Source organism: Phalacrocorax carbo, chromosome 10 (assembly GCF_963921805.1).
Source record: "Phalacrocorax carbo chromosome 10, bPhaCar2.1, whole genome shotgun sequence".
Lineage (NCBI taxonomy): Eukaryota > Metazoa > Chordata > Aves > Suliformes > Phalacrocoracidae > Phalacrocorax > Phalacrocorax carbo.
The window spans coordinates 23679074-23696951 of NC_087522.1; the positions used below are offsets into that span (position 1 = coordinate 23679074).

General features: G+C 42.5%; 1 protein-coding gene across 1 annotated transcript in view; it reads left to right on the top strand.

The window, feature by feature from the left end:
• LTK (leukocyte receptor tyrosine kinase) overlaps positions 1–17878 on the top strand; it is a 106097-nt gene that overhangs the window by 40389 nt on the left and 47830 nt on the right. The window contains exons 2-6 of the mRNA XM_064462515.1: positions 2108–2221; positions 6241–6399; positions 7029–7251; positions 14187–14326; positions 16865–17002. Of these exons, the coding sequence (XP_064318585.1) occupies positions 2108–2221; positions 6241–6399; positions 7029–7251; positions 14187–14326; positions 16865–17002 (774 nt within the window). The remainder of the gene's footprint in view (positions 1–2107; positions 2222–6240; positions 6400–7028; positions 7252–14186; positions 14327–16864; positions 17003–17878) is intronic.

Consider the following 17878-nt stretch of genomic DNA (forward strand, 5'->3'; position numbering starts at 1 on the left):
GATTGATTTTTAGCAAGGATTTTCTGGACAGTTTTATGATGAGATTCCCCCATTGCTTTTCATAAGGCAAGCCTTTCATAAGGCTGGTGAAACGAGAATTCACATTCTTTTTGAGGTTTTCATCCCACTATCGAAGATACCTTACTGAGTAGGCCAGTGTCAGTGTCTTATATACAGTGCCGAATCAGCTTTTCAAACATTAACGTCCCTACATATTTGAACCCAGAGGCAGGAAAAAATGTAGTGTTTGACTATTGGTCTGTGGAGACCACAAGCCTGTCACCAGTACAGCACGTATCTGCTGCAGCATGATGCTGTTCTGTTCTAAAGTTATATTTCCCTTGGAACCCCATGAAGACCGATGACTGTCTTCAGTACCATAATAAAAGATGGAAGGATACAGCATTCTCATGCTATGGAACATTTCACAGCATTTTACTCACTGTGTGATGCACATTGTCATATATATTAAAATGAAAATTGTTTTAGCAGTTTAAAATCAGACCAGATATTGCTGAAAACCTAAAAGGAGTGGTAAGTTTGAAAAAGTTGAACATGTTTTGGGTTTGAGATTTTTTTTTTTAGTTTTTCTTTTTCTAGGTGCATCTGTATGTTTTCATAACATTACTGTTCAAATTAGTTCTTTTGAGAATATCTTGGCTGTTTTCTATGGCATGTATATAAAACTTTGTCTCAAATGCAATGCATGCAAATAGGACTCCTGTCTCTTCTAACATGATTTCATATTTTTGTATTGCTGAATTCATGATCCACATGGCTGAGGTTTGAAAGCAACCAGTTTTGCATCTCTCTGTCCTCGAACACCTTTTGAAAACAAATATGTTTGTTCTGGTCAAACTGTTTGTGATTTCTAGAAAAGACAAGACCAGGGACAATCTTTATTTAAGATTACTGCATACTTAGTTTGGCACTTGTGTATTTTCACATGCACAGATTAAATAAATTAAAAAAACCTATGTGGGTGTGAGTTCTTCCAAAGAGAATTCAGAAGGTGCTGAATATTTAATTGTCAGAAGTACTACAATTAATGATAATTTTGGTAAATTTGTTTTACTTTGAATAACAAAAATTTTATCCAGAAGAACACCTCCGTTTAAAACCAGCTAACCTTATGCTGGGTTTAATATTTGCATTAGTGAAGTAGAAAACAATTTATACGGCCCTTTATATCTTCTGAGGTTTTGGTCTTTTTTCCCAGCACAACTAAACTTTACATCAGGACTCTTAAGATTTGATCTGAATAAAAATGCACAAATGTGTATGTATTATTTGCATAATTACGATCAAATGTTAGAGTTACTAATGAAGGTTTTTATAGCAGTGGAGGTGGATTAATAAGAAGGATATTGGAATGAGTATCTATTACTACGTATCAGATACAAGAAAGTTACCTGATTCCTTTGGAAATCCGTGCTTCCTGCCTGGCTGTAAGAAAGAAATCTGTTCTCTGAAGATGTGCGATGATGCAAAAGTTTCATTAGCGTTAGTTTCAGATGGGGTGGTGTTCTTATGTGATGAAAATGAGAGCACTTATGCAGGTCCTTCCAAAAGATTGCTGATAAATCCATGTCATGTATTGCACAGTTAACATATATTTTACAGCTGAACTCTTCTTCTAATCATAGAATGGTTTGATTCAGAAGGGACCTTTAAAGGTCATCTCGTCCAATCCTGCTGCCATGGACAGGGACAACTTTCACTAGAGCAGGTTGCTCAAGCCCCCATCCCATATGAATGCTTTAGAGGTGTAGCTGTTGGCAGGCAGCCAGATGTACCGCTACTGCAACAGGGGCACTACTGGAATACACAGAGCCTCTTCAGAGGTTATATACTGGTAAAAATGGGGGTGGATAAAGAATAGTAAGGAACACATCAGTGAGTAAAGTATTTTGTGTAGTTATGTTTCTGGGAAGTGGTAGGGCTATTTTGAAACATCGTCAGGACGGTACCACGCCAGTACACCGTAATGAGGGTGGGCATAATATAACAGGGCTTTGTTGAATATATGTTCATGTTTAACAAAATGGGAGCATGGTTTTGTACAGAAACACCAAACTCTTCCCCTGCTCTTTCTGTTCTGTTATAGTTGTTGTCTCCTGTTCCGGATCACATGAAGAAAACTCTTCCTCACCAAATCCACCTCAGAAGCTCTCCCTGACAAAAACCAGGATGGTGTCATTGCATCAGCCTTCTAAACCAGGTACTACAAGTCCTCTTCCCTACACCCTCCTTATTTCTCCTTCAGAATCTAGGTGCAAGGTAGACGCTGGCAGTCACAAGGACCTGTTACCAGAAAGCTGTGCCACTGGCTTTCTGACTGGAAATGGAGCAATGACTCAAAAGGGTGAGTATAACCTTAAGGGAATCTCTTACTTCCTTATAATAACAATTAAAAAAACCCCAAACAAACAAACAAAACCCAAACAAAACAAAACACAGACAGAGAAAAAAAAGGGGGGGAAGAATAATTTTCTCCACACTAAAATCTACCATATTTGGGTTTGGGGGTTCTTGAAATAAAAGCTAATTAGTGGAGCTGCTTTCCAGCACCTATAGAACAAACTACTTTTCTTGATAGCGAATGAAGTTTCTTTTCAACTGGAGTTTTCTTTTTCTGTACAAAATGCTTTTGAGATAGGTAGGATGAATTTGGTCTTACTGTGGTGCCAGGATAGATGTAGCAAACTCTATGCTGTATAAATGTCCGAGACAAATGAACCAGTTGCTATCAGTAGTGTGGAAACTTGGAAATTGAAGCGATGCCTTTTCACTTAGTGAAAAAATCACAGAGGTTGGAAGGGACCTCTTGAGATCATCTAGTCCAACCTCCCCTAGTTGAAGCACAGTCAACTACAGCCAGTTGCCCATGACCATGTCCAGATGGCTTTTGAGTATCTCCACAAGTGGAGATTCCACAACCTCTCTGGGAAACCTGTTCAACTGTTTGACCACTCTTGCAGTAAAAAAATGTTTTCTTGTGGTCAGACTAAATTTCCTTTTTTTTTTAAATTTGTACCCGTTGCCTCTTGTTCTGTCAGTGGACACTACTGAGAAGTGTCTGGCTTCCTCTTCATTCCCTCCCATCAAGTGTTTGTATACATTGATAAAATCCTCTTGAGCCTTCTTTTCTACAGGCTGAACAGTCCCAGCTCAGTCAGCCTCTCCTTTGATGCAAAATTCTCCAGTCCCTCTGTCACCTTTGTGGACCTGTGCTGGGCTTGTTCCAGTAAGTCTGTGTCTGTCTTGTATGGGGGATCCCAGAGCTGGGCACAGTACTCCAGATGTGCTCTCACCAGTGCTGAGTAGAGAGGATCTGCTGGCAATGCTTTCTTAATGCAGCCCAGAAGTCCGTTGGCTTTCTTTGTCACACGGGTGCATTGCTGGCTCATGGACAACCTGTTGTCCACCAGAAGCCCAAAGTCCTTCTCTTCAGAGCTGCTTTGCAGCCAGTCAGCCCCCAACATGTACCGGTGCCAGGGGTTATTCCTCCCCAGGTGCAGAACTTTGCATTTCCTTCTGTTGAACTTAGAGACCCCAGTTGGCCCGATGTCCAGCCTGTCCAGGCTGCTCTGAATGGCAGCACAGGCATCTGGTGTCTCAGCTGCTCCTCCCTGTTCTGTACCTCTGTGAACTTGCTGATGGTGCACTCTGCCCCTTTGGTTCAGGTCATTAATGAAGATACTGAGCAATAAATAAAGGCCTGTGCATGCTACAAAAGTCCCATGTATTACTCACAGGAGGTGGCAAGGTAACCTAGACTTGCCAGAGAGGAGTTCCTTATAGTAACATCTTGCAGATGGCATCTAATGCTTTAAATCATACACCTCCTTTCTGACATGCCCTGTGACTGTTCATGAGCTTTCTTCAATCTGAGCTTCTTCAGAGCACTTTTGTAACACCTTAAAATGTCCTTTGCTGGTTGTAGTAACGTAGATATATTTTTGTCTCTATTTTACTTTCTTCCTTTTCATTTCTATCACATTTTGTGTTTCTGGGGACCTGCGCTTGAAGTTCTCCAGGTTGGTAGATGCTAAGCAAAACTGGATACGAAGCATCTCTAAGGTGCTACACAGTAGTGTCAGAGTTTGCAGCTTTCAGTGTTCTCTTATACTGTGACCGCATGAGGGTACCCAGTTCTTTTGCTCTGCAATTTATGCTAAACAACATCTTTTGCTCTGCAGTTTATGCTAAACAACAGCTTCTTGTTGACTGATCTTTCCGTCACAGAGCAATGTACGTGACCTGTTGCCAGAAAGCTCAGAGGCCTTTTTTTACCAGATGCCAACAACTTCTCGGATCTATTTCAGACTCTTCTTCCTGGCATTTGGATCCTCTCGGGTCTCAGGCTGTGGCAGATAGGCTTTACATAGCCTGGAGAGTATGGGAATTAGGTGCTTTTGAAGGAGAACATTGTGATCGCTTAATCTGAGCTGCAAACTGCTTTGTTATGTGAGGCTCGTTCTAAGGATTAAGTCTGCATTGGTACAGTCCTTGCTACTGGAAGAAAGCATATTAGTAAGAGTTAGTGAAATGATTTTCATTGTAAATATTAGTTTCAAGTAATCCTCTATGTAAAAAAGCAAATGAATTTTTTCTTTCCCAAGCTCTCACTTTGCTTTCTTGCAGCGTCCTGCTGTTGTGAAAGAAATGCCTTTCTGGGTTTTATGATCAAGTAGATTTTTACCTGATAAAAATATTACTACTACTGACAATAAGTCTGTGAGTACTGACTTAACCTGTCAAACTTTAATAAATTAGAAGTGGCACACCAAAACAGCCTGGAGCTGTGCGCAGACGTCCTCGCCTAGATCCAGCAGAGCCGGAGGAGTGGCTGGTGCCCTCCGTCCTGCGCCCCGCTGGAAGGAGGCGGTGCGTACGTACGCCCACAGTTTCTCCGTTCACCCGCTTGTGGGTGCCATTTAAAAATGATGGGCCGAACAGTGCTGTAGGCCTTTGTTAAACTGTATAGGTTGGATGAGATGGGCTGAGAAGCTGTTCCGGTGGTTGGCCCAGCTGGTAGGTTGAGAGAGGCGGTAACTTCCAGCGGCAAGCAGGGCAGACGGGGCTGGGGACGATGTGTGCTCGGGGGGGAGTTCACAGCTGTCCCAAGCCACAGCGACGCGCTGTAACCCTTGTGTTTCTCTTACCCGTGCACACCGGGTGCTGTTTTATAAAAATGTAGTTACAATTAGCTTTAAAAAATTAAGAAAACTTGACTACTTTGGCTGTTGCACTCAAAAGATGCTTCAATTTCTTCTTTTTTTTTTGAAAGTTTAATTGAAGTATAGCCAATCTGCTGGAGATTGTTCTGTTCTTTATACCTGCCTTTTCTCCTCCCCAGGAATAGAGCTGCCAAAGGGATAACATTATGTCATTCACATTTGCAAGGTCTGAATACCCAAATATGAATGTTTAGTCCCTTATTATTTCTCATATGGCCTGGGGGTCCTCCAGTTATTACTGTAATATTATTATTACTACTGGAAATAAATATCATGCAAGTTGATACCAGCTTACCATATCTATTCAGCCCCACTCTGCGTGGGAGAGCTTTGTGCAGCTAACATCCCTTCAGGGAGTTTATATTAGATTGATGAGAGAACAGTGAATTACTTCTTGTCTGGTTTATAATATGCTGATTATGAAAAATTCTGGGCAGGATGATCTAGTGTTCTCAGTGTGATGGACTCTGGAGTTTGTTAAAAGGGTGTTTTTGTCCGTCTGCTGGAGGAAAGAAAAACTGTTTAAAAAAATAATGTAAAGCTTGCATTGCTCAGCTATTTTGCTTGAGAGCCTGTCAAGCTCTTTCTATTGCTGAGAGGGTCGACCTTAGAATTTCATTTGTTCCTCTCTGCCAAAATGCTAAATCCGTACAGTTTCAATACCGTTGTTGCTCCAGGTGTTGTTCTCATTCAGTATTTTATGTACATGTGGGCTAGACCTTCCACTGCTGTAAATTCACTGTTGATACCAATTGGAGGATGCTGATTTACACCTGCCAAGAATTTGCAGGGTTGTCTTTCTTTTCCTGTACCCACCCTGGGAGAGACTCTGTTGTTATTGCACAAGACAAACTTACTTTTTTTTCCCCTTCAACTCTTCCACTTCTCGTGAGAGAGAGCCCCCATACACTGTAGATCTGCTCATTCATGTGCCCATATCACCCCTGCCCCTTGAACTTGGGAAGGCCTCAGTGAAACCTTTGGTTTGTCACAACAGAAATCTCTTGTGTCATCGGCTCAAGCTGTTCGTGGGTGACGTCTACAGACAATTCTGGAAAACCGGACTGGGTGTTGTCTTCAGTTGGTGTCCTGGTATCTCACGAGAGGCAGCAGCAGCTGCTTCTGGAAAACAGTTCCTCCCGTGGAGATGTTGAAGGTAGGCAGAGTTACTGGTTCCCTGGAATGGGAATCGGCTTTCTCCCAGCACAGGTAGCAGCTGTGGGTGGCAGCAACAGGAGCCAGTAGGCTGAGGCCTCAGGCACGTGCCACTAAAAATACGCTGGTTCTGGTGCACAACTCTTAAGTGCGCTGTCGGTGCCCAGGAGTCACTAAGAGCAATGTAATGTATGTGCACTGCCTGAGTTCTGTATATATGTACCCTGTGTACAGCCAGCCCCTTTATATACTCTTTTTGTATCCCCCTGTTTTAGGATAAGGTACTTTTGCTTACAGAGACTGGATTCTTCTTAGGAAACTCAACCCTTTACAAGCAAGGGCTGGCTCCGTATGTCTACTGTCTGACTTGCAAAGTCTTTGACTTTCATTTGTTGGACATGACTTCACTCTGCTTTGCTTGGTTTCTTCTCTTCTCATTCCTTCTATCACTTCTTTCCTTATTTCCCTAATTTTTGCTTTATTCTCCTTTCTCTGCTTCCTGTTTCTTTTGAGTTTTGTGCAGAGTCCTCTCCTTTCTTCTCATGATTCCTTTGTTCTAACTCCTTATCAGTTTTCCTCTTCCATCCACACTGTGTGTCTCTTTTTTTTTTTTTCTTTTTTTCCTCACAGGGGACATTTTCCTCCTGAACACCAGTAGGCTCCCAGATAGATGTGAGTTCAGCCTGCATAGCCCCATCCTGCCTGGGAGCTTGGACTCTTGCTTGCTGGAACTGGCCATATATTCACAGGACGCTGTTCCTCTCCTCCAGAGGTTCACAGCTGAAATCAGATATGTGGAGACAAACAGAAACATAATAATTTCTCTGAGAGTTGGCCATGAGGAGGATGCCGGGTAAGACAATCAATTTGTCGCTGTTTAGACTTTGAATTGCAGGGTAGGGTGGTGTCCCTTCCAGGCCACTGTTCAACAATGTCTTCTCACTTCTGGAGATCATTGATACTGTTACGGCAGAAAATGGAGGTAGAACTGTCAGGACTGAAGCGTGCAGCTTCCTGACAGGAGGTCTGTAACGGACCCAGGTTTTGTGTGTCCTCTTTGCAAAGAACACGCTTGCTTTGGACTCATTTTTCTTCCTTCACCTTTGGAAGGGTCAAGAGTGGTTGACTCTCTCACCGATGCGAGGACTAAGCTGTAAAATGCACTCAAGTCCAAAGACTGCCTTGGCAACATGACTGATATCTCTAAGTATTCAAGGGGTCTTATAATTTTTTACAAGAGTCACGTTTCTCATTTTGATGTAGGGTTAACTTTAATGCTTTTGTAATTTCCTCCTTCTATCTGCTAAGTTCAGGAGCACCCTCTCTTGCTTCGTTTGTAGAGTTCAGGGAGGGGGAAAACAGGGGCTAGAGGTGAGAAGAGGTGAAGACAAAAAAAGAAAGTGCAGCAACCCTGGATCTTGTCCTGTATTCTCTTCTCTTTGATCTTCCCAGTGTTTTTCATTCCTGCATGTAGCAGAATGCAGTAAGGAGGAGAAATGGGCAAAGGGAATGAATCACAACAGGAAAAGGAGAAAAGTCCATGTGTCATCTGCTTTTGCCATTTTCCATGTGCTTGTTTTAAATTTGCTGCAATCTGCCTTGTAAGAACCTGGGTCAGACACACAACAGAGCTTTTTATTTCCATCACCTGACTGACTCCCATGGAGAAATTAAGCAATAGATCCCAGTTCTTGTTTTCTTTGAATTCTTTGGCAGTCCCCAGGCTGCCATCGAGATCTGTAGCCAAGAGTCCTGGTCGGCCAAAGATAGCAGTTTGACTTAAAAAAACCCTTATTTTCTTTCAGATCCCTCTCTCTCCTGCTTTCAGCTATTGCTCGCTTCCTTCCTGGCTATTCCTACCCCTTCTTCTTGCCAGTTTCACAAGGAACCTGTTGCATTTTCTGGGATCAGTTTCTAATGTCCTTTTTTACCTATAACTGCCCTTGCTGCTTTGAGTATTTGACAAGCCTCTGCAACTGCAGCCACAGCTCCATTCCCCTATAGAAACTCATAAAATACCCTTTGATATACCTAGCTGGCCAGAGCAGGCTTTGGTCACAATCACTGCAGCATCCCTGGAACGAACCATAGATGTTGTTTAACAGCTCATTTGAACACTGCAAAACAATTCTACATGAAACCAGGATTATCACCTCTCTAAAAGTGACGGCATTTAGATTTATTAGAATGGAGTTAGCTTTGCTGGAAGTTGGCATAGATACTGGTATTACTTCTTAGTGAGTGAAATGAAGTACTGGTAAGCTCGGAGGTTTTAGTATTAAGATTTTAAAGATGGAAAGTGACTGAGTTCTGTTTTAAATCAAGATAGAAAGGAGGGGAAGGAATAGAGGCAAAACAGTTAGGAACCATGTTAGGTGAAAACCCCTTTGTTTTCCTCCTTTTTACAGGGAAACTCTTTAAAACCTCTGCACAATTCCAGAAAAATCTGAGTGTGATGCAGGACAAAATTTATTTCTAACACAGTGATTGAGCTGCTTCTTACTAAGCAGGTAGTCTGAAACGAACATTTGCTCCACCATTAAGATTTTAACAGCATTGGTTGTTAAGAAGAGAGACCATCCTGAGGCATTCCCATTTTCCAAGGACTTTCCATAGGGAGCGGGAGCTCTACAAGCTTCTCTGTGTTAACCAAACACTGCCACACGATTTAGAGCAGAACAAGGACAATGAGCAAATGACCTTGAGATAGATGCATGTGTTGCACATGGTTTAATCATTGACAATTACTACCAAGGGATTGTCTTGAGATCAGAATAGAAACTTAGATATAGAAAAAAGGCTAGGTGTCACTTTTTCAGATAGTCAGGCATGCCAGAAAATCCTGCTTCCATCCCTTCTGTCACCCCTCAATTCCAGGATCAAGCTATACTTCATCATAAACTCCAGTGCACCAGACCACTTCAGTAAACTGTCCTCTTTCTGGACCCAGAAATCTTCTCCTGATAGTGTTTTCTCCTGCAGGATCCATCAGCTACACGGTTCCCAAATCTTGGGTATACGTCAAGCATGAGAGAAGGTTGCTGTTCTGTCCACCTGATTAACTACTAGGATTTATCATTAAATCAGTAGTATTGAAGCTGCCACTCATTTTTTTCACACGCGTACTGTACTGAAAGAACAAAGAAACAGATGGACCTTCAGACACCAAGTCCTCTGAACAAGTAGGGCAAAGACACAGTATTTATTGTTATATACCACACCAATAGGGCATGGGTATTCTGAGTTACTACCATTAGAGGGAGAACCACTGAGGGAGTGAGGTTTTTTACATTTTATATATTTACTAAAAAGATATAAAATTATATTTCTCCTTATCTCAGTAGATCTCAAACATCAAGAGCATGTGGCTTTGCTTGCAAGTTCTCTTCATTTGGCATTGGGCTCAGAAAGCTGTCGTCAGTTTCTCAGGGTTATGGCTATGGTGCTTGTTCAGGTCACATCGAATGTCTTTTTGACTATTTTGCTTCTCCCACCTTTTCCTTCTTTACCACACAGACCCCGAAGCAGTCACAGCTGAAAATTCCTCCAAGTCCTGTGTGCTTTTCTTTTGAATGGTTTCACGTGCTTGTGTTTGTTGTTGACCGCAATTATTTCGGTGTCAGCTGAAACTGTTTCAGTAAGAAGCTAGTATCTCTCAACTCTAAGTTCTCACACTTAGTGAAAATAACAAAGCATCACTTGGGGCAGGGATAATCTTTTCCCTTTCCCTGGTCAATAAGCCAAGTTGATTTTGTTCTGTTTTCTTTCTGAAATATAAGGCACTAGCCATGGTAGTCTTGGACTTGGATAGTCTTGGTCAAAAAGCAAAAAGTTCACAGCCATGTGCACCCATGGGTTTTCAGTTAGCGAACTTCACAAAAAAATGATTGTTTGGGTTTTTTTTGTGTCTGTCACCCTTTTTTGGGGTGGTGGTGCTGCTAAAATGCCCTACCAGCTTCTGATGCACGTGTGGAAACTTACGATCTTTGACGCTTTTTTCCTACTAATGTGTTGGTTTTATCCACAAAAGTTATTTAACTTCTACTATTTACAAGGAAACATTGCTATATAGCTAATATGAATGTCTAGAAACACATATGGTCATTTGGGCTTCATGAATTAGGTGTCCAACTACATAAGCCCTTGAAAGAGGGTAGTCTGGTAAGCATCCTTAGAAAATGCCTAATACGTACTGACAACAGTGAGCACAGTTGTTTCAATTTAAAAATGCAGCTAGGAAAGGACAGGCTGTCCAGCTGTTACGTACACTCATCTGGGAGTATGATTTACTGCCCCTCATCCTTGTGTTGAAATTGCACCCAAAAATACACTGGGTCATATAAGAACCCTCTAACTGGTTGGTGAAGGCAAGAGGGGTAGGCAGGTGTTCTGCTCTTTCATCTATTTTGAGTCCGACGGCTAGAACTGGATGCTTGTGAAGACTTGCAGATAACAACTTCCTATATGCAGAAGAGTAATGCAAAGCTTCTAATATGTATGTTCACTGATTGAGCCCGGAAGCATTTATCATACCTTTGCGCAGTAACCCATGCAGTGGGTACGCCTAATTCAGAAAAGGTTTCAGCTTTCCTGTTCAGCTTTGTTGAATTTTTCACCCTTAATGAAGAAATTGCTGTTCTTAATATTAAAATAGCTTCTTAAAATTAATGATCAGTTATCTTTTTTTTTGGATATGGAAAGGCATGGCATAGAAAGGATTGGTAAGGAGGGGGAGGAAAACTTTTGCTCAGCAGAGGAGATTGAGAGGCTAATGAAAACCTAAAGTTGAAAATACAGATCAAAAATTGAAATTACAGGTTCACAGGGTGATTCTTGAATTCTCTTGCCTTAAGCATCAGGTTGCTTGCAACTCCAAACTTTCTATCCATGCAAATTTCTCAAAATTTTGTCAGACTCTGATACCCTTTCCTACATGCAGATCAATTTTAACATCTCTATTTAGAAGAGTAGTAGTATTACTTCATTACTTTAGATCTGGTTTGACATAAAATCAATAGCAAAGGTATTGCCAAGCTTGGCTTAACTGGAAGCCTGCTGCAACGATCCATCTTCTGTTAGATCGGCAATGGGCTTAATTCCTGATTCCATTAAGAAAATTAAATTTGCTCTGACTCGTCCCTGTTTGGATAGTGGGACCAAGCAAAGAAGCATTAGAAATCTTGCTGTGTTTGGATCTTGGGGTGGAGGCTTTCTCTGAAGGTGAATACCCTGCTGATGACGAGAGTGTGTACACAGAAGTATTCCGGGTGATATAAAGTTACTTCTCATTTTTGCGGTTTCTGGATCCTTGCCTGTTTTTCCTGTGGTGTTATAAATGGCGTCAAGTTTCAGTACTAGAGGTATTTCAGCGACAACTAGAATGTTTCATGGGACCTTAGGGCTCTGTCTCAGAAGAGCTGCCAGTTCACACAGGTAGTGGTTTAAGATAGTGGCCTTACTCTTCTACCAGATGCCACAGTTCTCCCAGCAGAGACGGCAGAAGGGGCAGTGTGTCTTTCTCAGTTGTGACGCTTCAGAGATTGGGTTATTTATTTATTTATTGCCTTAGGTCACCAGTGGTTTTCATTTATTTTGATATATCAGACTATAAATGGTAAGTTCCAAAGTGTCTGGCTCATAAACCGTGTAGGATTAAGGCGCAGCAGCTGAACTAGTAATTGTTTTAAGCCATGGGGCAGCAATCTCTTTAGGGGCTACACCCAAGTGTAACACTGGTTGTGAATCAGCGGCTGTGCGCTACAGGTTCCTGCACTCAGGGGTGTGATGACACTGGCAATACTGTGCTGTCTCAGCTCGGGGGTGGGTTGTAACTTGGTGGAGTTACTAGAACTATGTCTCAGTGCTTGGAAGGTCTAGTATGCTTAATAGGTAAATTCCAAAGATTGAAAGACTGTCCTTACCTTCAGTGGCTCATTGAGCCAATTTGATTGAGGTCCATTGATTTTTGTGGCCAATAGGATGCAATGGAGTGATGAACAAAACTGTGTCATGTAGCAGAAGTGATTCAGGTTTGGGTCAGCGCTGAATGCTCTCAGATGTTGTGCCACAGTGTGGTGGTGGGGATATATTTATAAGTGTATTTACAAGGTATAAGTGTTGGACATTCCCGAAGCTGCACTGTAATAGAAAAGGAAAGCAAAGCAGTCATTCTTTGGGTAGTAGAGATGGTGCATTTGTGGTTCAGGGCTGGAGATTTCTGAACGTGAATTAAAATTATATTGAACTATTTCATATGATATGGTGGGGAAAATAGGGTCATCTTGATAAGAGGAGCTCAATTTCAGGTGAGGTTAGGGTATCTGTGGATATTACATGTGTGTGCAACGGTGAAAGTGGAAGAAGGTGGGATGCCATAGAAGGAGCTCTCATCAGAAAAAGGTAGATAGTTGGTTTGTGGAGGAAAAATGAGTTAGGCAACTAATCAGTGGCAAGAAGTGGGGAGGATGATAAAAAATTAAAGTTGCTTTGTTTTTTTTTTGCAAGTTGCAAATTAGGTGGTCTGTGATTTTCACACTGTGTCCAGTATCGATGTGTCTGTTGCACAGGAGTTGCCTTCTAATGTGTTTCCTGTGCGAGTCGAGGGCTAGATGATCGCTTTGTGGCAGCTGAAGGCGTTGACCAAATGAAAAAGTAGTACTGGGAGCAGACCCTAAGCAACACCTCTTGACACTGTGGCCTCGTCTCCTTATCATCACACTGGCACTGACTTAGAGTCGCTCATCCAGGATGCCCCCAGCAACATCAGCAGCATGTAGGGTAAATTTATCTGTGTGGTGCTCTTTTCAGGGAAGATCTTAGAGGAAGGATTCCTTTGTCAATATCCTTGCTATAACCTGTTTACAAAATAATAACGTATCATTTTAGCTGTATTTTATTTTCTTGATAACATGAGGGACAAGGACAGTTTTTAAAAATAAAAATGAAATAAAAATATTTTTAATAATCCTGCTGGATTTTTTCAATGACACCTGGGTACCCTGACTTCCATCAGACTGATTTGAGTGAGGTCCTTTGAAAATTCCCATTTGCTGTCTCTCTCTAGCTTTCAATGCCTAACAACCGACTTTAAAATCAGAGTGTATGGCACCATCTAATTTCTCTGAACTGCCAGAAGTGCTGCACAGCTGAGAAACCTTTGCTGTCTAGGGGCTATGGTGTTTGGTCTGTGGCAAAATGTAAATTGCCAGAGCAATCTGCATTTTCTGGGGCACCACTTCTCTCCTTCCCCTTGCTTTGTGGGTGCGCTCTAGCTTGTTAAGCTGGGGCATTAGATTGAGAATGCACAGAAAAAGGTCCTCACACTTGACACAACCAAGAAACATTCAGGGCCAGACGTTTACTTCCAGAGCATACAATATCAGTGTTAGCCTGAGGAGATGCAGAGACTTGTGCAGCTGCTTGGCTGCTCTGTACTTGCAAGAGCAAATAGAACATAACCATATATGTGGGAGGCACATATGGGGGGGGTGTGTGTCCAAAACTGTTGATAATTTAAGTCCCATTTTAATTGAAGAATCATTGGGAACGGTTGTATTTTTTCATCATTAGCAATAGGATCTGCAGCAAATAAAACTGAACGTGAGCTTGGGAGGCTGAACATCACTTGTTTTATATTAACCCGTTTTCTATATGAGTTTACACTCATCACTCTATTCCTTGTGTGAATACTATAGCTTCTATGTAGTACAGTGCAGAATCTCTATGCTAGGGACTCCCTGGATTCCAGCGTGCTGTGTGTATGTCTGATAGCTCTTTGTTGTCTTCCAGGATAAAATGGAAATACCTGATGGCCCAGATTGGCCGAATAGAAAGACCTTTCAAAATCACCTTGCTGTATTCAAACTGTGGAGCACAAGATGTTGGAGTACTGGCAGTGGGCTCCTTGCAATTCAGGAGCTGCTTTCATGGTATGTTGCAATACAGCCAGGTTTGGAATAAGCAAATGCAGTCAGAAAAGAAAGCAGCGTCTTCACTAAAATTGATGAATGTGATCAGGAAGTCAGTCGGATGGGAGATAAATGAAAGCTGAGTCTCTTCTGGAGTTTCTGACAGTGCTTACCTGTGAAGGGTCATATCTGCCTGTGTTTTATGGCTGTGCACACATTTACATGCTCTGAAGGCAGGGTTGAAGCTCAGAATTATAGAGCTGAGTTAAGTGATCCTCTCTGCTTTGCTTGCTCTGTGTATGAGAAAACAATTTATGCTGCATCCGCCAACAGGGATGGAAAAAAAGTCTTCGCCTAAACTATTTTAGCATTTAATGATTTTCTTTCTTAAATAATCAAGAACAAAAGACTACCCTGTGTCACCGAAGGCTTTTCCATACTGGGGCTCTACCTTCCAAGTCTATAAGGAAAAGAAGCATTGATCTGCACTCCATGGGGTCTGTTTACTACTGCCAGGCCGAGAACTTCTGTCTAAAATGAAAAAAATTGGAATGTAATTATTTTCTCCGAAGTACTGAGTGCACAGCTCAGAAATCCTCAGTTTTACCTGGCACTTACAGTCCTGTTGTGAATGTCATGCAAAAGATCCTCAGTAGCTGTGCAGAACCTTGCTAATGTCATTTAGGCTGCTTGGAAGTACAAGGGTCTGTCAGCACAGGCAGCCTGCAGGTTGGAGACATAGTCATCTTCACTTCTTGGTTTTCATGTGTTAATATTTTCCTGCTCTACTCAGCGCTGGTCAGGCCACACCTGGAGTGCTGTGTACAGTTCTGGTCCCTGCTGTACAAACAGGATGTGGCCAGGCTGGAAGGGGTCCAGAGAAGGGCCACCAGGATGATCAGAGGACTGGGAAGCTGCCATACGAGGGTAGGCTGGGAGAGCTGGGGTTGTTCAGCCTTGAGAAAAGGAGGCTCAGAGGGGATCCCATCACCACGTACCAGTACTTAAGGGGTAGCTACAGAGAAGATGGAGACTCCCTTTTTACACGGAGTCCCACGGAGAGGACAAGGGGGATGGACACAGATTGCTCTTGGGGAGATTCCGACTGGACACCAGAGGGGAATTTTTCACTGTGAGGGCAGTCACCGTTGGAATAATCTCCCCAGGGAAGTGGATGACGCGGCCACGCTGGACACCTTCAAGAGTCGCCTGGACAGGGTGCTGGGCCGTCTTGTCTAGGCTGTGCTCTTCCTAGAAAGGTTGGACTAGATGATCCCTGAGGTCCCTTCCAACCTGGGATTCTGTGTGATAATATAATGCTATTGCCTCCCTTTTGCAGACACTGTAGAAATAGCTTGGAATGCAATGTAAAAAGCTTCAACTGTAAAAAGAGAATACTGGTTTCACAGAGCTGTTTCATAATATATCACAAGACTGGTTTTGATCATATTAGAGATTTACTTTTTTTTCAGCTGTTAATCTTTTAATTTAACAAGTTATATTTTTAATGCAACGGTTTTTTTGACAGTCATGCAGTTTTGGAGGGGGCGCATACAGCCTGAAGCACTATGCTAAACCCTCGAAACAGTCCCTAAATAAGCTGATGCGTGTACGCAGCACAACACAGTGCCATGAAGAAATCCTATTTCAGACTGTGTATCTGGATTGCTGCAGAGGTGTCCTTTTCTCTTGCTTCCGGAATTGGTTCTCTAACTTTTGCAATTCTTCCAGAGCAGTAACGATCCCAGTGGAGCTTCTGTGCGGAGCTCTGCTAAAGGCGAGCAGGTCCAGAAGAGACCTACGCAAATCTGCAGGTCCATAACAGACCCGCGCGCGCACACATCCACAGGACAGGCTGGGTGCATTAAGGGTCAAGCTTTTGGGAAATATCAGACTTAAAAAATTGAGTTCAGCCTGCTCCTGGGTACCTGTGCAGTCGGTCAAATGCTCCTGGAGTATAGCTGACTAGGCTGGCTAGGGCGCATGAGTAGAGTCCCCGCACAGTGAGCTGACTTGCTGGGGAAGCAGCTCTCTTCACAGGCTGGATGTCACAGAGCTGGCACAGAAAGGTGTCAGGAGCACAAGTGTTAGCTAAGCCTGAGCCTCAACAGAGCATAGCAATGTGTCTGCCAGGGCCGGAGCTAAGAGGGTATCTGCCTCCAGCAGCAGCGTGTCACGCAGCATGCCACAGCTGCCTGGCAGCAGCGTACAGAACTGAGGAACACACCACGGTAGGAAACTACGAGGTCCTTTGTAAAAAAGCAAAAACAAACCCCAAAACAACCAAACAAATGTGATTATTTAAAGATGGCACAAACACAGCAGAAGGCAGTGCATGAGAGAGAAAGGAGCGATACATTCGGTCTCCATGAGAGCTGAGGTGATCTGCAGGAATCTCATGCTCGATAGAAACCTACACCGTAAAAAGCAGAGGTGAGTACCATTTATCACCCAGATGACATTTTCTGAGGTCCTGCACATGAAGGCTGATACACATGAAGGGTCATACACATTCTGCCATCTTATCTCTGGGCTTCTTTCTCTTTTTTTTTCCTTTAGATAAAGAAAACCAAGATCTTTCTATATATGACAAAGGTACCACCTTCTCCTGCCTTCATGGAGGCTGTGTCAGCCACCTACAAATCTGTGAATTCATGAGTGATTGCTCTGCCAAAGAACAGGAAGGGGCGCAGTGTGGTGAGTATGTGGCATGGCACTTCCTCAGAACCCTCATCCCACTAGAAGAAATAATTCAGAACAAAAAATAAGTTAAATTGAATCGGTCTAGAGATGTAATCAGTATTTTGCCTCCTGAATTAATTTAGCTTATTTACATTAATTAGAGACAAAGAATCACTTTGAAAATTCACCCTATATAGGATAAAATGGATTTAGGTTTGGTTTGGTTTTTTTAAATATTGCTGTAAGTGCTCAGTGACCTGCCTTTCATTGTTGCTGCTACTTCAGAGAAAGGCAAAACCTTATTTACATGTCTGCAGCTGGGTGAGAAATTCCTCTGGACCCAGGGTCTGAACCTCCCTTCAGTGGAAGGTGCTGATCATTTTTCTAGTGCCAGCCACCAACACGGTCATAAATCCTCCAGCATCCCAGTTCAGAGTTGTTTTGCACATCACGACAGAGAAATCCCCTGACTCGGTATATGTGGTGCTAAGAAGCACCACTTAGCTTTGTTCCAAGTACAGTGGCAGAGATCTAAAATAATCTGTTGATTGACCTTCCTCTAAGTGGACACAGAAAACCTTGTGATGCCTGCAATTTCATATACAGCAAGGCCTTCACAAACATACGGCAGTGATTTACCATTCTGCAGTTTTGCAGCTATCTAGAGCAGGCCAGAACTGCAGAGTCTCAAATATCTCCAGAAGCAAAGTGGTGGCTTCCTGATGGTGACTCTGGAAATGAATAAAAGAGACCTATTAATATTTTGACGCTGAAGAACTATGTAGCCTAAGTTGGATAGCTTAGACAACCACAACGAGTTTTGACTTTTGCTGCTGTTTGTGTTCTTCCATAATCAAGTTTCCCCTATTTTCCTGCTTTTTCTTATTCTCC